The 22,435-nt window shown below is 63.5% G+C and overlaps 1 protein-coding gene across 3 annotated transcripts in view; it reads left to right on the forward strand.

The window, feature by feature from the left end:
- The window catches only part of LOC101440921 (lipase maturation factor 1), a 70,664-nt gene that overhangs the window by 24,303 nt on the left and 23,926 nt on the right, over positions 1-22,435 (forward strand). For all 3 annotated transcript variants that reach the window (XM_071211098.1, XM_058285560.2, XM_071211099.1), the window contains exon 3: positions 16,503-16,568. In XM_071211098.1, the coding sequence (XP_071067199.1) occupies positions 16,503-16,568 (66 nt within the window). The remainder of the gene's footprint in view (positions 1-16,502; positions 16,569-22,435) is intronic.

Raw genomic sequence — 22,435 nt, forward strand, 5'->3', positions numbered from 1 at the left:
TTAGTGAAACTTTGAGATGATGGGCTGTCCCTGTCGCTGTGGAGATTCTTAGCGTGCTTAGTTGTCTCCATCACTGCAGATATTCTGAGCAGGTCCCCCTCCTCGTCCATCCGGGGTTAACTCTCGATCCCTCCCTCAGCCGGTTCCGTAAGCATGGACCATGCACGAAGTGCTCCAGAGGCCCCGATGTGGGGGCCGCTGCCATGGCAGCTTCCTGAGGGCGGATGAGGAGCTGTCGGCCGCTCTGCGCAGGGCTTGCAGTGCTGAGAGCTGCACAGGCTCCCCCGGTGCCTGGCAGATGTGGTGGATTATCAGCACATTCTACAGCACCTTTTGTGGCATTTTGATTGACTGTTCATGCCAGCTGGATAAAAATTACCAGGTACACTAAAAGGTGTAATTACTTGCTTTCGTCTGTATGTTGGGTATTATAAATCTTTCCTCAGTGGAAACCATAACCACAGAGCTGGCTTCACAAAAAGAGTGACAGTAGCAAAACGTCAGTGCCCTGCCGAGACGAGGGGAAGCGGCCACAGAGGCGGCTCTGTGGCCAGAGCAGCGGAGATGGGGCCGCCCTGCTGCGGCGCTTCTCTGCTGCTGCCGGGCCGAGCCAGAGCTGCGGCATCGGCTCACGCCAGGAAGTGGCCGCTTAGGTTCAGCGGCTGCCGGGGCAGTGCGTCAAAGGCCCCTGACAAACAGACCGTGTCCTTCAGCACTGGGCTCCCCAGGTTCAGGCAAGGCTGAGCAGAAAGGAAAATAGCAGTGGTCTGCCCCCCCCCCCCCCCCCCCCCCCGCGCGAGGTGGCCGCGTGCTGCCGCGCCATCCCTGAGAGCGAGCGCGCAGACGGACTCTCCAGCCTCGGGGAAGCCTGTGGGGCGGTCTTGTGGCTAGCGGTGCCAGGCCCCCCGGGGCTCTCTGAGCACCACCGCGGCTCCCAGGCGTCAGATTGCGCTTACGAAGGGAAGAACTCGAGCTGCGCGCCTGCATGGCCTCGGCTTTCCACGTGGCGGCACGTCCTGGGCCGGGGCACAGGAAGTGGAGTACGAGCAGAGAAGGGAGAGCCACCATGTCGAGGAAGCAGAGATTGACTGAAGGGCTGACGGCTTCCTGCAGTTCTAATTGTGCTGGAATTTGGGGGCAGGTATAAACAGGAGGTCGCTGTGCTCAGAGGAGCTCTAGAAATCTTCCCAGGGGCCAGCGCCTTGGGCCACAGCATGAAACCGGGATTTGTCAGCGAGCAGCTGCTGGGCTGCTGTGGGTGAACGGGGATTACTAGAAGCCAGGATGGAATGCAGCGCCTTGGGGGCACCCCTAACAGAGCCTGACCTGAGCCCTGGAAGGGTGGAGCAGACTCGCTGTGAATTTACCACCTGCCAGCACTAAACTCAGCTCTCCAAAGAAAACGACAGGCCCAGAGCAGCAGCAGCAGCGGTCTGGCCCAGGGGCGCGCAGGGAGACGGGGAGAGCCCGACAGGCACCGCGTGCGCTCACTGCCGAGCCCAGGGGAAGGGCACATCCCAGCAGCCCAAGGCAAAGGGCACGTGGATGCCTGCAGAGGTGAGGGCAGACCTGTCGGTGGGAGCGCAGCATCTTGAGAGGCACTGTGGGGCCGTCGCCTGGAACGCCTGCCCCAGCAGAAGGTGATGTGCAGGAAATCAGAAACAAAATTCATCACCAGCAGACCTACACTACGAGAAGTGAAATGTGAAGGAAGGTGACACCAGACAGTGGACTGACATGAAATAGGCCAACAGCTAAACATGAAATGATTTTCCCTTTTTCTTTAATTTCTATAAACGAAGTAAAGAGTGTAAGTGAATGAAATAGAGAAAGAGAAAAAAGGAAATAAACTAAACCAAATGATATACTTACACATATATATTTAATAAAAGAGGGTGCATAACTACAATCCTACAGACTTTTTGTTTTCATTTTTTTAAATTTTTTTTCCTTACAGACTTTCAAAGCATAAAAAGGAAATCAATTGTTACATTGGGAAAAAAAACAGGATAAAAGAATATCTATAGTTTGCTACCTTTCATTGGCAAAGAACGAGATATAAGAAAATGCACATGTATAGCTTTTCATTTGTGCAGAAGATAAACAAGAAAGATACACGAGAAACCAGAGAGACCGGTTACGTTCAGGGAATGGGTGGAAAACGGATGGAAGGAGAAATGGGAACGAGGAGAGAAGCCCACTGCCCTGAGCCCCATCCTCGGAGCCCTGACTCCTAGTGCTGTTTAGAATATTGCCTCACCCTATCCTGGCCCAGGAAGTGGTTAAATCGACAAAAGAGGTGGGAAAACACAAAATAAATGCAAACAGTAACAGATAAGCCTAACTGCGTGACAAAGGAGTGACAGAACCACACTGACGACTCTTTGTACCTTGGGGATAGAGTATTTTACTGAGAAACTTAAGAATAAAATAAAAATGTGTTGTACACAAATGCTGGAATTGAGTTAGTAAACTTACTATGTGTCCAAGGTTAAATTCATCAGAAGTAAGCCGTAGTGACTCATCCATCTTTATGAGGTGCACCAAGAAAGGCAGCACATCGCTTGTATTCTTGGGGGGAAAGGAGGCCTAGCTTTTACCTCATCATGAGAAGACATCAGAAAAATCTAGTTTAGGGGTAGGCTTTAAAATAATTGACTAGCTTTCTCAAAAGTATCCAAGTCCTGATACACAGCTGAAGACTGAGGAGTGTCAGTCGGAGGAGACTGAAAGGACGTGACAGTTAAATGCAGTGGAATTCTGGACTGGATCCTGGTACAGAAAAGAGTGTTAGTGGAAGAACTGGCAAAACTCAAATATGGGCAGTAGTATTGATGAATGACAGGTATACATACACTACTTTTACAACTTTTCTGTAAATCTGCATTTTTTCAAAATAAATAGTTAAAGGCAAGTATTATAGGCAATTTTATGCTTACAAATTAGACAACTTAGATGAAGTGGTTAAATTCCTTTAAAAGCATAGATTACTAAAACTGTGAAAGAAGGAGAAATCACATATCTGAATAGCCCTATAAATTGAAATTATTCAACAAACAAACCAGCCACCTTCTCACTAAGAAAATGTCATGGCTAGACACTTCCCTGATGAGTTCTACAAAAGATATTTAAGGAAGAAATGATACCAATTCTATACAAACTCTCTCAGAAAAAGAGGAGAGGCAACCCTTCCCAAGACATTTTTATGAGGCCACTGAAGATAAGGACATTTCCAGACAAGAAAATTAAAGAGCAATATCCTGCAAGAGCATAGACAAGAGGAGTCCTTAAGGAAATGTCAGCAAGCTGAATCCAGCAATATACAAAACACGTGGTGCATCAAGACAAATGCAAGAAGTGGATGTGGCTCAACTAACTGGGCTCCCGTCTACCATATAGGAGGTCCAGGGTTTGATGCCCAGGGCCTCCTGGTGAGGGCAGGCTGGCCCAAATGGGAATGCCCCCCCATGCAAGAGTGTCAGCCAACATGAAGAGCTGGTGCAGCAAGATGACACAACAAGAGACACAGAGGAGAGAACATAAGAAGATGCAGCAGAATGGGGAAAGTAAGGTGGCGCAAGAGAGTAATCGCCTCTCTCCTACTCTGAAGGGTCCCAGGATCAGTTCCCAGCATCGCCTGATGAGACTGGAGGCGGACACGGAAGAGCGAGCAGCGAATGGACACAGCAGACAATGGGGGGGATTGGAGGGGGGGGGAGAATAAATAAAAATAAATCTTTAAAAAAACGACTAAATGCAATTTCTCCCAGGAATGCAAGGTTGGTTTAACATTAATGAATTAATGCAATTCACCAAATTACTAGAGAAAGATATATAACATTCTGTATCAACAAAATCGATGTATAAAAAGCATTAGACAAAACTAAACAGCCATTCATGAGTAACCAGAACATCCTCACACTGCTAACGTTGAACGCCTTTCCTGTAAGTTGGGGACCAGGCATTGTGCGTGCATCGCTCGGTGACAGAAGATCCCAGAGCCCAGCACGGCGGCCCCAGCCCAGGACGCGGTCTCAGGAGAAGTTGTCGCCCTGCCCAGGCCTCGACTTTGGACTTCTCCCAGCCTCGAAGCATGCCGCAGTGAGTCCCGTGGTGAAGCCGACTTCACCTGCGGCGTTTGTTTCAGCAGCCAGGAAACTGAAGCAGACCGTTGCTTAGAAAGCTAAGTTTGCTCTTAAGCCTTACAGCCCAGTGTTTCCACTCCTCGATAGCTGCCCAGGAGAAGCGAGGGCCCGTGTTTACGAGGGGACTCCCACCAGACATTCGCAGCCATTTCCCTCGCTGGCCACGAGCGGGAACGGCCACAGAGCACAGCAGGACGGTGATCCGTCGGGGCAGTCCTCACGGTAAACAGGAAGGAACCCTGATGAGAACTGGCGGTGCGTCTGAGACCCACGCTGGCGGAGGCACCGGGGCCGTGAGGTGCTGCTGAGGCCTCGCAGGGGGAGGTGCCCCTGGGGCTCCCGGGCAGTGTGTGGCGCTGGGCCTTGGTGGACACGAGCGCCTCAGACTCCTGTGGCCTGAGCACATTGGATGCTTGGTGGAGGGCAAGCAACAGCGGAGAGGAGGGCCTCTGGCCATGGAATGTGCCGCCGCCTCTGCCTGCCCTGGCAGAGACAAGAAACCCCCGGAGCCAGCCTCTCCCAGGCGTTCCATTGACCCCAGTCCAGCCGTGTGCCTCTGAGCCCTGTGGGCAGCGGCGCGGCCTGGGCCTCTGTGGTGGACCGGGCGGGGTGGCGGCACCTTCGCCACCCACACAGCCAGCCATCTGGGGCACTACTGCCTCAGAAGGGGCCAGCGCAGCCCCTCCTGCCACCCCCAGGGCCTAGGCGGGTGCTGGACCAAGGCCAGAGTGAGTGACACGAGTCCTTGAGCGAGCACGGTAGAGACCAAAGCAGCCGCAGGCCCGGGGGTGGGGGGTGCTGCCAGATGTGCGTCACCAAGTGCAGCGTTCCACAGGGTCGCAGACGGCCCTGCGCCTGCAAGGAAGCACCCGGAGCCCAACGCCATGCGCGCCTCAACGTGCGCCATAACGCGAGGAGGAAACTGTCCCCCCGCCCCGCTGGCCCAGCCCGCAGAGAGCACGGCGGGCAGGAAGCCGCTGACCCCGGCCGGCCGCCGGAGCTGCAGGATTTGGCAGCGCCATCTTCGCAGGGCTTAGAACACCTCTGAGGCCTGCACACTGAGAAAGGCAAAACTTCGCCGAGACGAACTTAAAAACCTCAGTGCAGGAGAGATGCGGCACCGTGACGGCCTGTGAGGCGAGGCTGCGCCGGCCGTTTGGGGCAGGCACCGGCCAGGGCATCTCTGGGCTCAGCATCCCCAGGGAGTTGACTCAAGTCGAGGCGCGCTTCCCTGATGGGCCGGTCTCATCAGTGAAGTCCAAAGAGCAAGACTCCGAGGTGGCCTGGAGAAGAAGAGATTCTGCCTCAAGCCCGCAGCGTCAGCCCCCGCCTGTCCCCCACGGCCGCGCTGCAGACTTGAGGCTCACTGGCCCCGCAGGCGTGCCCGCCGCCCCTGGAAGCAGACCCCTCCGTGTGTCTGCAAACGTGGGTACACATGTCGTGCTGCGCGTACGCTGGCGCGTCCGTCTCCGGCGAGCTCTGAGCAGCCATGTTCACACCCCAGTCGGTGTTGTTGAGACGCCTTGACTTTACCTCCTTGGTCTGCAGAGTCCCGCCTGTCCGTCTTAACCGTGAGCAGGCTTTTCTTTTTAAAGAAATTGACAAGCTGATTCTGAAATTTATGCAGAAATGCAAAGAACCCTGAAGAAAGAACAAAGTTTGGGGACTTACGTTACCTGGTTTTGAAAACTTAGGATGTTGCTATCCAGCTAGGAAGGTGGTTTAGTGGGAGGAACGGGGAGACCAGAAGTGGACCCCAGACCAGAAAGGGACCCCAGCCGATGCGGCCGAGGATTCCAGCCAAGACGCCTCCGTGGGGGAAGGAGCGTCGTCGTTTACAAACAGGCCGTGACCATGGCATAGCTGTGTAGAAAAACAAACGACCATCGAGTGTTGTTCTGTCTACCCCAAAACTTAATTTGAGACAGACCATAGACCTAAATGTAAAAGCCAGGAGCACGATGTTGTTGGACGGAAACAAAGAAGAATTTCTTCCAGAAATGGGCCCATACGTGTGTGGTCAGTTGACTTGACCAAGGCACTGCATCGTCCCCAGGCCAGGCAAGTCTCACACACGGGGGCTGGCGTCTCGGAGCGCCTCGGAGGCAGAGCGCGCGGGTGGGTGAAGAGGCCCCGGCAGCGCGCCTCTCCAGCGTGGCCGTGGCCGCCACGAAGCAGCAGGTCTGCGCCGGGCGCGTCGCCAGCGTGTGGAGCTGACTGAGGTCACGCTCAGAACCCGCAGGTCGGCGTAGCGGTGGGCAGAGGGCTCGTTCACAGGCGGGCCCTGGAGCGCCGGGGCCCCTGGGACGCCGAGGTGCCCCCTGGAGTGGCGGGCAGCACCCAGGCGCGGGCGCAGTAGCTGGGACCCTCGCATCCCTAGGGTGGTGAGCAAGGGCGCGGCTCGGACAGCTGGCGGCAGCTGCGCCTGCCCTCGGGGCGCTGCCGGCGTGTGACGTCACCGTGCACACGAAGACGGGAAGTGGCCAGCGCTCTGGCCGCCTGAGCCACGACAGCTGAGCCTGCGACCCCGCTGCCCGGTGGCAGGGGGAGAAGCGCATCACGGGCCCTCCAGGGGCCAGCAGCCACGTGGGTGCGCCGCGGGACTGCCGGGTGCTGCGAGGGACTCTCCATGCCCGAGGAGACGGTCCACGTCTAGCCCGCGGGGGCGCCCGGCCCTCAGACTCAGGCGCCGAGCTCGGGAGAGGCCGTTGCTCGTTTGGCCAGAGCCGGCTGGCACTGTGACCTAAGCACACCTGTCCCGCATCTGTGTCGCCTCCGAGGAGACGGGCAGCGGAGCCCCTGGAGACGCACACCACACCCCCACCGCCTCCGGCCACAAGCAGGGCCGGCACTCAGGGTGTCCTGCGGGCAGAGGCTGTCGCCCGGCCCCCCTCCGGCCTGCGTGTGGAGAACAGCAGTGCAGCACACAGGGCGTCCGCCCAGCGCACCCTCCGGAGGCCGCCTGAGCCCTCGGAGCCCGGCAGGGAGGGCGAGACCGTGAGCGGGCAGCTCTGAGCCTGGGCCGACGTCGCCAGAAGAGCAGGGCACGCCTGGCGCAGGCGAGGAGTGAGGAGCCCACCAAGAGCCAAGGGCGCGAGGGCGCGCACGGTCAGGCGCGGGCGGCGGGCAGCAGCGTGGGGCTGGGTGCGCCCGTACAGCTGGGGCGGGCCCAGTGCTTGGCTGTCCTGATTGGCTGTCCCACCCGCCAGTTCACAGGGGCCAGCGGGGAGGCCTTTGGGGGTGTCCCAGGCTTCGCCTTGACCCCGCAGGGGATTATTCTTGTGGTCGGGGTTGCGTGGGATCACTCAGGAGGTTTCAGGTGGGGTCGCGCGGCCGTGTGGTGCGGGCCTCAGCCGTGACCCACCTTCCCTCTCCCCAGACTGGCCTGCAGTGGCGAGGGATGGGGTGGGGTCGGCAGGCCGAGGGCCCGGGCGGGGGCAGTGTGCAGCGTGGGGGCGCCCACACCCGTCCTCCAAGTCCTGCTGCCAGCAGCTCCAGTCCAGCCAGCACACCCCGGGGTCCACACAGGGCCCCCCCCCCCCGCCCAGCCGGGTCCACGCAGCCCGTACCCTGCCCCCCGCCCAGCCGGGTCCACGCAACCTGTACCCCCCCATCCAGCCGGGTCCACGCAGCCCGTACCCCGCCCCCCGCCCAGCCGGGTCCACGCAACCTGTACCCCCCCCCCATCCAGCCGGGTCCACGCGGCCTGCACTCCCCCCCCCATCCAGCTGGGTCCACACGGCCTGTACCCCCCCCCCCCGCCCAGCTGGGTTCACATGGCCTGTACCCCCCCACACACCCAGCCGGGTCCATGCGACCCACACCCACCCCACCCCCCGCCCAGCCAGGTCCACGCGACCCACACCCACCCCACCCCCCGCCCAGCCGGGTCCACGTGGCCTGTACCGCCCCCCCCGCCCAGCTGGGGTCCATGCGGCCCGCACGCCTGGCCCCTCCGTCACAGAGCCGCTGGGGAGAGCAGTGCAGCTGAAGGTGGGCCGGCAGACACCCCATGCTCCACCGCCGGACTCTAAGTGTAGGCCTCGCCTTGACCGCGCTGTGTGTCCGCGTGCCCTCCCATGGGCGTGGGTGTGGGCTGCGGCAGTGCCCGACCAGCCCTCGCCTGCCAGGGCCCTTTTCTCCCGCCCGGACCCAGCTCAGCCAGAAGAAGGGCGTTTTCATCCTGAGGCCCCAGAGAGCGACGTAGGCCTCAGCACGTGTGCGCCGGGATCGCGGCTCTTCTCTGGTAGGCCAAGTGAGGACTTCCACCGAGATGGAGTGGAATTACTTCAGACGCCGTTGGCACGCCGACACCCTCACGCCGTGCCTTTCTCGACTGCCCAGGAGGACATGCCAGCTCGGGGTGGCCACACAGGTGACTGGACTGTGGGGCTGCAGCTCGCAGCGGAGGGACAGTCCGGAGCCCAGGGCATCGCTGGGGCTTTCTCAGAGTCAAAGCGCCCATAGCAAAGTTGTGTGAAGTGTGACGAAACTGACACGGGAACGCACGTGGGCTGGCAGAGACCGGAAGCAAGCCTGCGGTCGCCGCTCCGCGACAAGCCGGCCCTGCCCGGCACTCGCCTCTGGACTGAGGGTCATTGCTCTAAGGTGCTTTCTCGCCTTAGCACGGGCAGAACCAAAGCAAAGGCGCTGGCCGCTGGGGCGTGGCCAGGCTTCGCGCAGGAGCCCTGGGAAAGGCCAGCGCTGCACGCGGGCGTCTGGGCGCCGGTGAGCGCCCTGACCTTCAGCCTTGCAGCTGCAGCCCTCGGCGCAGCGGGCGCCCACCTCACCTCCGCAGTCTCCTGGGCGTCAGAGGCGCAGGCCCAGGTCGAAGCCGCCTGAGTTCGGCCGCGTCATGGCAGCTTTCAAGGGGTCTCTAGGATTGGAGGGTCAGGGCGAAACAGAGCAGCACGAGAAGCAGCACGTGAATTTCTCTTCCTAACTGTGCTTCAGCCCAAAGGCCTGCTCCCACAACGCCTTCCGTCATGTCCTGTTCACGCATTCAGACGGCAGGCTTCTGTCCACTCACTCGTCGCTTGCAGAGGAAAATAAAATGGAAATCCTCTTGGAAAAATGTCTAAGCGGAGCAAAGTATTAACGCGTGAAACAAGCAAGGTCACGGTGGACCACTTGCCAAGCGAGGCCAGCAGCTTCTAGAAGGAGAAACGGGGCGTGGGCAGGCCCAGGCCTTAGGGCAGGCACATTCTGCCCCCCCCGAGGGAGCCCCAGGCGGGCACAGCAGCCCTGGGGGCACGTGGGGACAGCCGGGCTGCTCTGCCTGCACCCGGGGCCCCTCCGCCAGGCCAGAGGGGGCTCGCCCCGGATTCGGCTGTCCACACCTGGGTGCCGTCGCCCAGACAGGCCTTTGCTAGAGGGCTCAGGACCCAGAAGCCCCAGGCTGCCCCGCTAGGTTTGGGGGAGACTCACTCGGAGGGGCCCCTTCCCTTGACGAGGGCGGCGCAGCTCAGGCTGCAGGCACGCCCCTGCGTCCCCTCAGGGGCCACCGCCCCACGTGCCCGGCCCGGCTGGGGCCTGGGAGGCGCCTTCTGTGCACTCAACCAACACGCATGGTTCTCGAGTGTCCACCTGACCACGGACCCCGTGAGGCGGCCTGCCCAAGCCCGAGCCGCCCCGCCCAGGTGCCGGCCTCCGCCTGCCTGAGCTCTCTCCGTGCCTGTAGCCCCACGTGCTGGCCTGGAGGCCCCGGGCCCCGGGGCGGAGTCCCCGCTGAACCCGCTGCGCTGGTGCGATGCTACACTGGACACGCTGGAAGTCTCCTCGGTGGGTAGCTGGTCCGTCGTGGGGAAAGGCTTCTGCGTCCAGGTGCAGCTGGCAGAGAAGAGCCCACGTGCTCCTGCCTGGCGCATCTGGCCACGCCTCCCTCCCCGTGCCCCCTTCCCATCACGGGCCGGCGCTGGAAGGGAGACGCTGCCCGGCAAGGAGGGCCAGGGCCATGGGAAGCGCTGCGTTGGCCAAGGCTGCCCTGAGGAGGCAGGCAGGGGGCGAGGTGCACGGGCCCCGGGGGGCCTGAGTGTGCCCGCGCTGCTCGTGGAAAGTGCACATTACTCGTGGAAAGTGCACATTAAACCGCGTGGCCTTGCCCAGAGGCCGTGGTACGCACTGAGCCGTGACGTTGTCCCAAACTGCGTGATAAGCCCGTGGGGTGGCATCTGTGTGCCAGTCAGGGCCCGCCGCGGAGCAGGGCTGGAGGCCGCCGGGGGCAGGCACAAGCCTGGCAGGCTCCCCTGGCAGCCACACCGCCTCCAGCCTCGCCGCGTGCTCATGGAGGCAGTTCCTCGGAGGCCGCGGCTCTGGGCAGTGGCACTCAGGCCTCTGCATCCCCTTCGTGGAGATGCTTCAAGACGGGGCGTCAGCACGGTGCCTACCTGCAGGGAGAAGGTGGCAGTGGTGTCGGGGGCAGGCACACGCTGCGCGGCACAGACCAGGGGCCCCGCCCGGCCTGGCCCCTGCTGAGCCGTGCGCTTGTGGAAGGCACCTGAGCTGCGCGCCTCCTCCTGGGCGGGAGCCAGGCTTGGGCCCACGCGGTGTCCAACGCAGGGGAGAAGCGCGTCCCGGGAGCAGGGGTGTCAGCGAGCGCGCCCGCCCCGCCCCCGGTCCAGAATGTTCCAGCTCTGGGCTCTGGCACCTCCCCGCGCAGCTGCAGGCCACTTGGCTCCTTCGGGGGCCATTGGCCTTGCCTTGCCATGTTTTCAGAATTAATTTTGGGCTGAAAAAGGCTCAAAGAAGGCTTTGTTCCTTGACACTTAACTCTGAAAGAAAAAAATCCGTGGAAAATCTGACATCTGCTTTGTCGGGAGAAGTCAGTAGATGGGGAGGAATGTAATTATCCTCCACTCTTGAAAGAAGGGTTTAGATATTTAAGTGTCTTCTATCAGATTTGAATGTGAATGACGTTTTAATTATTTGGGCTTTTTTCCTCCTCTTCCTGGTTTGAATCTCCAAAGATCACCCCTGGATTCTGAGCCAGTGCAGGGAGTCGAGCCCAGGCTCACGTGTGTGCCCCTGAGCAGAGCAGCCGCTTTCACCAGCGCCCGCCCCAGCCAGCACCTGCCCGCCGACGGGGCCGGGCGCAGCTTGTGGGCAGCAGGGGCCGCTGGTGTCTAGGCCCGGCCTTCCCTAGCGCTCGTGCCGGGGGAGCGCAGCCGACGCTGTGCCTGGGGTCCGGCTTCCAGAAGGCCGGCCCGCTCTTGAGACCACTGGGCTGCGGCCTTCACACAGCAGCACCCGGCGCCGGGCACCACCGTCAAGGCCAGAGGCCCCCAGGGTTGGCGGGTGGCTGAGGGCCGGTCCGGTCACACCTGCCTGCCGCCCTCGCGCCCGCTGCCCCGCCCGCCATCAAGGCCAGCCCGGCGCCCTGGGGCCCTGCAGGAGGCGCGACTGCCCAGCCGTGTCCGGCCCTCGTGTTTCCCCGCGCCGCGCAGCATGCTCCATCCGCGAGCAGCGGCGCTGTCCCTGCCCGGCCCCAGCTCCCTGAGTCCTTCTGTCCGTGCTGTGGCCAGGCCTGGGGGCAGCAGCGTGGGACAGAGTGGCCTCCCCAGCGCCAGCGTCGACGCAGCACCTGCGGACACAGGCCCAGAGCCGACGACCCCGCGTGGATGCAGCCGCCGTCGGCAGTGTGGGGGCTGTCCCTCTGCGGCCTGAGGTGAGGCCGTGGGGCGTCTCGTGCCGGGGTGTCCAGGCAGCCAGAGTTTTGGGGTGGGGGTCCCACAGGCGGTCAGACACACTTCCTCGATTTGCCCACGGAAAAGAAGCAGAGAGGGCCAACCGCACGCCCGTTCCGTGCACTGGAGCGTTCTGATGGAGGGGTCCGGGCCTGCTTGGCCTTTAGCCAGAGGCCTAATAACACCTCCCGTCTGAACGGCGTTTTTAAGACGTGCGTTAAGATCCTTCCGTCCTGCCTGATGTGGTGCAGAGCAGGGGCTGCCTCCGACGCGGGCCAGGACCCGCGTCTTGCAGGGTAAGCATCAGCCCGGCCCCGGCGTGGGCCCCAGCACCGCCGGCTCTGCTCTGGCCACTGAGCCTTCCTCTGCTCGCGTCGCATGTCCCCTCAGCCCCGACCCGGGGTCCCCGAGCTCACCAAGGGCCTGGGGTTCTGCCTCCCACTCCCGGGAGCGTGGCCAGCTCTGGGGCCCCAGGGCAGCTGTCCCTCCGGGGCCGCCCTCGCCCCTGCCCCGGGGACTCTGCAGGTGTCGACGCCGCCTGCCGGCCAAGGTGGGGCCCGTGAGCTGCGTCCTCTACGTTTTGGGGCTGCCCACTCGTCCTCTTGGCGCTAGCGCCCAGCCCAGGCTCAGGGGACCCACACCGAAAGCCTCGCCTGCCCTTGCCAGTGCTGGAGGAGTGGGCACTGCTCCCCCCCAAAGCCCGAGGGGAGGGTGAGGCGTCTGGTAGGAAGCCCCTCCAAGGGGTCCCGGCTGTGGGGGGCGAGACCCAGGACCCTTGACCGCCTGCTGGGCCGCGGTTGTCGGGTAGCTGTGGGCCTGGCCTAGGCGCCGTTTGTCCATTTGTTTGGTCACAGGCGCTCGCTGCTGTCCCGTTTGCCGAGAGGCTTTGTCCCGAGTGGTGCCGGGTCGTGTCCACTGCTTTCCTGCACCCATTCAGATGACGGGTTTGTGCTTTTTTCTGCTGGTGTGCCGGCTTGTCCCCCAAAGGTAGGATGTGGACAGAGACAAGGGGCTGAGGCTGGGGAGAGCCGAGGTGCGCCTGGAAAGCCGCCCGCGCAGGGCTCGGGCTCTGGAGAAAGGGTGCGTGCAGGGCCCAGGGCTCTGAGCCGGCAGGGTGAGGCAGCGCTGGCGTCTCCCAGGGACCTGTCCATCCATTTACTGGGCTGGGGTGAGCTACTGGGCGCGGCGCTTGTCCTTTCTCCATGTTGCCAAGTTCAGTCTGCGAACACTTGGCTGTTCGGGGCTGGGCCTTTGTCTGCAGCAGTGCCCGCAGGGACGCTTCTGCGCCAGTGACTTGCTTCCTTCACCCTCCGCCTGAACCGAGGCGTAGGTTGGAGCCTGAAATCCAAGGTCTTTCAAATGTCCTTCCACTTCCTCCTGGCCGGCGCAGTGTCACGCGAGACGCCAGCAGCCTCTCTGTCGCGGCTCTCCTGTGAGGATGCCGTTTTTCTCCAGAGCTTTCAACGTTTTTCCTTGTCTTCAGTTTTCAGCAGTTTTTACTGCTTTGCCTGGGCCTGGTTTTCTTCAGTTTTATCGTCTTTAGGATTTCCTGAGATTTCTGGATCTCTTGTTAATTTCCTTTGCCAAATTTAGACAGTTTTCAGCCATTATTTCTTCACCTATTTCTGTGCACCACAGCCTCTCTCTTCTCTTATGCGCTCTCCAGACGTGCCAGTGTCAGGCTTCTTGGCGTCACCCCGGCCCGAGGCGCTGCTCGTCTTTGCCCGGCCCTGCTGGCGGGTTGTCCGCCCTCCTGACACATCTCCAAGGTCACCGGCCCTCCCACCCTCCCTGCCTTGTGCCGCCGTCCAGGAGCTTTTCCTGCGTAGTGTTTCAGGTTCAGAGTTTCCGGCTGGTTCCTTGTCACAGCTTCTCTTTGCTGAGGTTTTCTCTTTCCCTTCTTTCCTGGCTTCACGGATGCCGTGTCTCCCCCATTCTCTCTTGAGCCCACTCCTCTCTGGCCTTCGCCTCCCCCACCCCCATGGACACTGCTCTGTCCAGCCCCCATTGCTGTGGGCAGGTCTGTTCTCTTTTGGTGCCTGCGGAGTTGCCCGACAGCCTGGCTGCTGCCCGCCGCCCCACACCTCCTCCTCCCCCGGGGCTCCAGGGGCTGGGGCACTCAGGCACGGTAGTCCTCTCCACGACCTGGTGGTCTCAGCCCATTCTGGCTCCAGGGGCAGCTGTGAGTGCTGTCCAGAGCACCTCCTCCGGCCTCTCTGCTGCCCTGGCTTGCCGCTCAGGATGGAGCCCCCGGCCGTCCACCCCCCTGTGCCTGCTGCACTGAAAGGGGCAGTTGAGCCCCAGTCCAGCCAGGGCCCGGTCCTGAGCTCAGCACATCCCGTTGGCTGCACATCCCCAGGTCACCACCTGACGGCGACCGGGGCCTGTCCAGCCTGCTGGGCCCCAGCCGGCCGTCACCCGCCGGCCCGCCCTGCCCCTCGGCTCAGAGCCCTCTGGCCCCAAGTCCTTCGTGCGGGGCGTGGCCGGCTCCCGGGTCGGCCTGGCAGGCTGCCAGAGCCCTTCCTCCTCGGGCTGCCCACAGGCGCCCCGTGGATGGTGCTGAAGTCCAGAATCGCTTGGCTGCGGCAAGGGAGCACGTCCGAGACCGCCTGGGGGGCCAACCCCACCTCTCGAAGGGCCTTGACAGCAGAGCTGAGGCTTCCAGGAAAAGGAGCTCCGCCCGAGGACGGCAGCGTCCGCCCGGCCCAAGGTGGCACGGTCCTTCCTGGCCGCCTGCCCGCAGATTCGGCTTCCCGCCGTCCCTGCATTGCCCGCGGGCGCCTGCGGGCTCTGGCGCCCCAGCTGGGCCCTCTCTGGTGCTCTGGCTGGAGGGGAGCCCCAGGCCCCTTGGGCCTGCCCTGCTGTGCCCGGCCACACTGCCCTGCCCCCCCCCCCGAACCCTGGCCGTGCCTCGCCCACCTGCCCCAAGGCCCTGGCGCTCTGCAGGCCCCCCAAGCTCGTCCTGCTCCCCGGCCATGCCCCCGGCTCCTCCAGGCCCTGTCTGCAGTCACTGCCCGCCCCGAGCCCATGGCCCCGCCTTCCTGCCCACACTCGGGCCGCTGAGGCTCACCTCCCTCACTGACCCTGCCCGCCAGGTGTGAGTCCCCAGTACGCCAGATGTGGCCCCAGAGTTGAGCGGAGCCGGTGGGCACTCGGCTCTGCTGGGCAGAGGGGCAGGCAGACGGATGGACAGACAGGTGGGTGGATGGATGGCTGGATGGACGGACAGATGGGTGGAGGATGGACAGACGGACAGGTGGGGGTGGACGGACGGACAGGTGGGGGGTGGACAGATAGATGAGATGGCTGGACAGACGGACAGGTGTATGGGTGAATAGGTGGGTCGACAGACAGGTGGCTGGGTGGATGAACAGATGGGTGGATGGATGGATGGATGGATGGCTGGGTGGGCAGGTGGACAGACAGATGGGTGGAGGGTGGACAGACAGGTGGGGGTGGACGGACGGGTGGGAGGTGGATGGGTAGATGGGTGGACAGACGGGTGGATAGGTGGACAGATGGACGTGTGGGGGGTGGATGGGTGGATGGATGGACAGACAGACGGGTGGATGGACAGATGGATGGGTGGATGGATGGACGGACAGGTGGGGGGTGGACAGGTAGATGGGTGGACAGACAGGGGGCTGGGTGGATGGACGGACGGGTGGAGGGACAGATGGGGGGATACTGATGGGGCTTGAGTCAGGACGGTCGTGAAAGCAGTAGCCGTGGCCCTGGGCAGGAGCCGTCACGCTCCAGGCCTGTTTCCGCATCGCCGGCTGCTCCTCACCAGGCTCTTCGGCTCAGCTGAGCGGCCGGGCCAGGTCTCGGCCTCCAGCTCCGCTCCTCACGCTGGCGGCGAGGACGGCTCACTGCTGCCCTGGGAGCTCGATGGAGCTGGGGCTGAGGACGAGCCGTGCTCCTGCCCGCACAGACGCACCGGCCGGTGCGGAGGCCCTGATGTCCACCAGGCGAGCTGCGCCTGGCTGCGCTCACGGCCCATGCGGCAGCCTCCTGGGCGCTGGGCACTGTCGAGGGAGAGCTGGCCCGGCCCAGGGGTGCTGCGAAGGCCCTGCTGAGCCCCCTCTTCACAGCCGCTGGGCCCTCAGTGTCTCCTTGGCGCAGCCAAGCTGCCACAGGCCTCAAAGCTTCCTGCACAGGCTCAGCTGCGTCGCACTCGCAGGCAGGCCTGCCGCAGGGTCCCGGGGAAGCGGGCAGTTCCTGGAAGCGGGAGGACCAGGACTACCCCGCAGGAGAGCGGGAGCGTCCTGCGGGGACGGGCGCCGCGCCCCCACCGAGGCTCCCGGAGCGTTCCCTGCCGCGCACGGCTGCTGAAGTCGCCTCTCTGCCATCTTCCTGAGGCCACAGGAGTCTAGTCCTAGGGCCACAGCTCTGTGTGCTTTAACAGTGCACGACGCTTCGCGGTCCCAGACGTGCTTTCAAGGAAGCTCGGTGAGCTGTGAGGAGAGCGCCGCGCCTGCTTCCTCCCGTCACGGCACTGGCTGAGTCTCGGCCGCCCGCGCAGGCCACAGCATGCCTTTCCTGAAACCCTGCACAGAAGCTGCCTCAGCTCTGTGTGGCGAGAAGTAGGCCCGTTGCCCCGCGGGTCCCTGCGGCAGAGGCCGCGTCCCGCCCGGGTGCCCGCCCACTGACCGCGGCCCTTCTTCCTCGGCAGGGCCTGATCAAGCTGCGGGGAGACCAGTGCTGGCGGGACCTGACCTGCATGGACTACCACTATGAGGTGGGTAGTGCCGGCGCCCCATGGCGAGCCCTGCACATCAGCCCCACGTCTGCACGCAAGGCGGACACGGCCCGGCCATGGTGACTGTGTCCTGCGGCGCAGCCCGGCGTGCGGGACGCCCCTCCTTCCTTCCCCTCAGGGGCAGTGGTCAAGGGGATCACGGCGTCCCACACCTGGTGGGGTGCAGGCCTGGTGGGGGGCACGGCCCTGTCCGCAGTCGGTCCCGCCCAGCACCTCCCTCCTGGAGGCAGCTGCCACTGCAGCCCATTAGTACCAGGCAGGGGCTGTGGAGACTTCGGGGTACCAGGTGGGGTCTGCTGGGCCCCAAGTGCCCAGGTACCCTCCAGCCACACTGAGCTGCGAGCCTGAGCCTCCCGACGGGGCGCAGGGTACCTTATGGCTCTCCCAGGAGCATAGAATGCCTCGTGCCCACTGTGCCCAGCCCCTGGAGCCGCCATGGGGTGCCCGTGTCCACGCTGGGGCAGCAGAGTGGCGCGTGGCACAGCCGGCTGTGCCCTCTGATGACTCCTGACCAGGCGGCTCCCAGCCCTGCACCTTCTGGACGGCAGCTGGTTGGCGAGGTCGCCAGCGCGCCCAGCCCTGCCACCCGAGCATCCAGGGCTGCCGGTGTCACCTTGGAGCCAGGGTCCTGCCCTCGTGGCCCTGCCGGGCGCCCCTAGCGGGCCGGTCGCTGGGGCGTCAGCAGGCGGGGCACCTGAGCTGCACCTGCGGGTCACGGGCGGCCTTGGCCCAGGCTCAGCATAGGTCCCCCCCCCGGTGCTGCCAGGTGGCAGCGGAGGCTGTAGGCGGGGAGGACCCGGCCTTCCTGCGCCACGCCCGGGGTGGGACGGCAGCAAGCCACGCGTCTGCAGCGGCAGCCAGCGCAGGTGAAGGCACGAGGCCGATGGCCTCTGCTGAGGCGGGCGCTCAGGCCCTCTCGGCCTTTGTCCATCTCAGCCTGAGTTTGGCCGTTGGACGAGGAGCCCCCCCTGCTGTGGCTGCAGCCGCCCCACGCCTCATGCCCTGCGGGTGCCCCTCTCACCTAAACCCAGGCTGCACTGTCACCTGGGCCGGGCCGAGACCCACCAGCCGCCCCGCGCCCCCCGCCTCCCAGGGCTGCAGCTCGTCCAGCTCTTGACCTTGTGGCCACGGCCTTGAGGTCCTCTGCACTCTTTCCACATTCTCCCACCCAGACCCTCTCCAGGGTCAGCACGTGGCACGCACCAGCAGCTTCCGGAAGCATCACCTCTGTTCCTCCCATCCGGAGCCTTCTGTGCGTCCCAGGGGCCTCGCGGTGCTCGCGCACTTACCTGAAGGACGGTTGTCAGCCATGGAGAGGGCAGGTCACGGGGCGGCGAGTAGCAGAGACGCAGCCCTGAAAGACCCCCAGGGGAGGGATCAGGTGCTGCGGGCCACCGGGTGGGGCCGGGCACGGCAGAGCCGGCGGGCAACTGCTCGAGCCTCCACACGCTCCCACACACCTCCACACGCCCCCACATACCACCACATGCGCCGCCACACACCCCCACATACCACCACTCACCTCCACACACCCCCACACACCACCACACGGACATCTCCACACGCCCCCACACACCACCACACACACCTCCACACGCCCCCACACACCACCACACGCACATCTCCACACCATCACACACCCCCACACACCATCACACGCACCTCCGCATGCCCCTACATGCCATCACACGCACCTCTGCACGCCCCCACACACCCCCACGCACCGCCACACGCCCCCACATGCCATCACACGCACCTCCACATGCCCCCACACATCCCCACATGCATCTCCACACGCCCATACACACCACCACACGCACTTCCACACACCCCCACGTGCCATCACATGCACCTCCACATGCCCCCACACACCATCACACACATCTCCACACGCATCTCCACACACCCCCATACGCCCCCACATGCATCTCCACATGCCCCCATATGCACCCACACACATCTCCACACGCCCCCATACGCCCCTACACACCATCACACACACCTCCACACGCACCTCCACACACCCCCACATGCCATCCCATGCATCTCCACACACCCCCACAAACCATTACACGCATCTCCACATGCACCTCCACATGCCCCCACACCTGCACACACCATCACACACACCTCCACACATACCTCCACACGCATCTCCACACACCCCCACACACCTCCACACGCCCCCACATGCCATCACACGCACCTCCACACACCCCCACACACCATCACACGCATCTCCACACACCCCCATACGCCCCCACACACCATCACATGCACCTCCACATGCCCCCACATGCCATCCCACGCATCTCCACACACACCCACAAACCATTACACGCATCTCCACATGCACCTCCACATGCCCCACCTGCACACACCATCACACACACCTCCACACGTACCTCCACACACATCTCCACACGCCCCCACACACCATCACACGCACCTCCACACGCCCCCACATGCCATCACACACACCTCCACACGCACCTCCACACACCCCACACGCCATCACACGCCTCCACACACCCCACATGCACCTCCACACGCCATCACATGCCCCCACACACCCCACACGCCCCCACATGCCCCCATGCGCCCCCACACGCCCTCACACACCACGCACCACCACGTGCGCCTCCACGCTTGCCACCAGCCACCTCCACGCGCCGCAGGAGCCTCTGGGCCAGGAGGCACGGCCCTGTGCCCTGCAGGTCTCCTCAGGCCATCTCCTGACGGCTCAGCTCTGCACGGGAACAGGCCCCGCGGCCCAGGTGGAGGACGGGGAGCAGCGGCGGCTCAGCGTCTGCGGCACCTTCCGCCCACGCGAAGCCCTGGAGAGGCGCCGCCCCTTGGAGTTAGGGTGTCTCGCCCTTTCCCCCAAGTGGGGGAAGCACGGTCCACTGCACCCAGGGGCCGCCAGGCTCCTCAGGCCGCCGTGTCGCGCTGTCTCCTGCACCCGGAGTCTAAGCAGCAGGGTTCATCCCAGCCACACGCACGTGGGAAAAAGCAGGAAGGAGGAAGAGGAAAAGGCTCTGTGCGAAGGCCACTCACGTGGGGCCGGGTGGGCGGCAGGCAGGGCTGCTCCGGCGCAGGCTGCTGTGCTCGCTGCTCAGGGCTCTCCCACTGGAGGGGCCCAGACGCCCTTGCCCTGAGCTCAGGACCCTGACTCATCCTGCCTGCCTGCACCAAGCTTCCCCGCAGACTGCGGAAGCATCAGGAGGCGCCCAGGGACCCCGCGGCGCTGCCCGCAGCCGGTGGCATGGCCCCCCTGCCCCAATTCCAGGCCCTGTGCCCGTGTGTCTGGACAAGCGCCACAGCAGAGCCCGCGAGGAACAGAAGCTGCGCCTGGGTGGCCACCATGGGGCAGGGGCACCTCCACCCTCGGGGCCACGTGGACGGGGACGCAGCGCCCCGCAGCGACCCCGAGCCAGAGCACGACTTCTCACAAGGCGTATCCCCATCTCTTCAGGATGCTCTCTTGACCGGTACCATCGCCGCGTCCTCAGCGGCCGTCCACAGCTCGGGCTGCCTTCCTTGGGCCGCAGTGAGTGGTGAGCATGAGCCTGTTAAGCAGCTCCTCTGCCGGGAGCCAAGGTCTGCTCAGCTGCAGCTCTGTGCAGCCAGGGCATTCCCAACCCTGGAGTCCAGGGAGGCAACGACGTCGCATCCACGTCCCACCCTCGTCTAGACCAGCAGGCCCCACTGGCCGCCCGTGGCTGCCCGGCCCGCCCAGCCGAGTAGGCCACGTTGAGAGCCCCGTGTCGGTCTCACTGTGGACAGACCAGGCGACTGGGCGCAGCCTTACCAGGCGGCCTTGGCGAGGGGCAGCTGCACGTGACCCCACCCTCCCGCCGCCACCGCTTTTCTCGGGAGCCCAGGAGCAGGCCCGGCATGTCGGGACGGGCATCACGCCGGCCCTGGGTGGCGAAGGTCTCCTCTGCAGGCTGCCCCTGGTGCCTGCCCCGGGAGACAGGCCCCTCCCAGCCTGTGCCCCTCGGAGTGTCCCCGCGTCCTCCACCCCAGCCTCCGGCCTGCTCCCAAGCCTCGGGGCGGCCCGACTGCCAGCGGCTGCCCGCAGCCCGGCGCCTCCCTCCCCTGGTGGACCCCTCCTGGGGCTGGTCCAGGTGCCGCCTCGGGGAGGAGCTGCTCCACCGCCGTCCCCAGACATCCACGTGCGGCTGGTTTGGACGCCCTCGCCAGGCTGTCCGTAGAGGGCAGAACTAAGAGTGGGCCTGCAGCCAGCGTGGCCTGCGGCCAGCGTGGCCTGCCATCGGCTCAGCTCTGTCGCCGCCTGCCAAGGCAACCCTGGGCCCGTGTAGGTGGGTGCAGATCCACAGAAGCGCAGCGGTCCGCACCGGCCCGCGCCTGGGTTTGCGAGCCCCTGCTCAGCGCCGGGTTTTCCGTTGTGTCACTCCTTTGCTGCTGTAGCAGGAGCCGGGCTGTGGAATCCGAACGTCAGGCCTCCAGCGTGTCTCTGTCGGGCATTGCACTTGGGTTAAGAACTCCCTGCAGCGGCACGCTGAGCCGTACCACGGAGCGCGCATCGGGCTGAGCTGCCTGCTGGACACGGGCCCAGTCTGTGACGGAAACGACACAGGCGCGAGGAGGCGGCACTAGCCAGTCATTGGGTTTTTAAAAGCATTTGTGTTTGTGCTTGGCAAACATATTGGGTTCTACAAGAAATTATGGCAATTTAATTGATACCAGTAGCCACTACCTGCTTCGAGTAATTGAAAAACCTTCACAGAGACTAGTTCTCCTGATGTGCTCCCTTTCCCCTGGAGATTGCGCTCCTGCAGTTAGAATGCATCGTGTAGACGTGAAATTGCTCGTTTCTTTCCATCTGCTTGTAAGTAAGATGTCACTGTTGGTGGATTCAGTCAGTTAACCCAGAAGTAACAAGAGGGAAAAATCAACAAATGTCCATCTTCACAGCAGAGAGAAAAGGCCACCAGCCTCCATCCCCCACTGCAGGGCCAGCCACGGCACGTGCGGCCACCGGACCCGGCACGTCACTGTCCCCTGGGTCTTCCCCATGTGACAGAAGACTGGCTTCGATTCGGGATGTGAAAGGACGGGCAGGCTCGAGCCTGCAGGTTTGGACCTGGGGGCTGCCTGGGAGGGGGTGGTGTCGCCATGCTCCACCTTCCGGGGACCGGGGCCCTGCTCCCGCGTCCTGGGCATGGTGGGGTTTCCTCAGGCGCCCTCACCACAGGCGTGTGCCCCCAAGGCCCCTTCCCGCCCTGCGCATCCAACGTCAGTGCCACCGCGGGAACCACGAGCCTCAGGGCTCGTCCAGGAGCCCAGGCCTCGGCCCGACGGGAGACAAAGCAGTGGCACTCTGTGGGCTCTCGTAAAGGGTGGGAGCTTAGAGCCCCAAGGCCTGGGGAGTCCAGTCAGGGCCCCACCCAAGGAACTCCCTCACCCAGAGCCGTGGCCACGTGTTGAGCAGGACGGCGGGCGGCGGTGGCGAGGCTCGGCCGTCCTCCTGCCCCTCAGGCTCCGGGCGCCCGGCTTCTGGGTGTCTCAGCTGTCGGCTGTGGGCTCAGCTGCTGCTTCTCCTCAGCCGCAGCCTGTCGGCGAGGGGCTCGTCTCTCCCCGGGCTGCAGCACCACAGCCGGCCGAGCTCTCTCCTCTGGCACCCGTCGAGTCGCGCTCCCTGTGTGTATCCTCCCTGTAAGCGTCGGTTCACACAGCCACCAAAGGGGCGGGATGCAGCCCTGAGCTGTGCTAATGACGTGGTCGAACCAAAGCCCTAATCTGGATTTACTCAAGTAAACATAAAGCCTTTGAATTTAATACAGTCAGAAGGTGTCACGCCCAGAGGCACAGACAGTTTA

The sequence above is a fragment of the Dasypus novemcinctus genome, chromosome 23, assembly GCF_030445035.2.
Source record: "Dasypus novemcinctus isolate mDasNov1 chromosome 23, mDasNov1.1.hap2, whole genome shotgun sequence".
NCBI classification, from domain to species: Eukaryota; Metazoa; Chordata; class Mammalia; order Cingulata; family Dasypodidae; genus Dasypus; species Dasypus novemcinctus.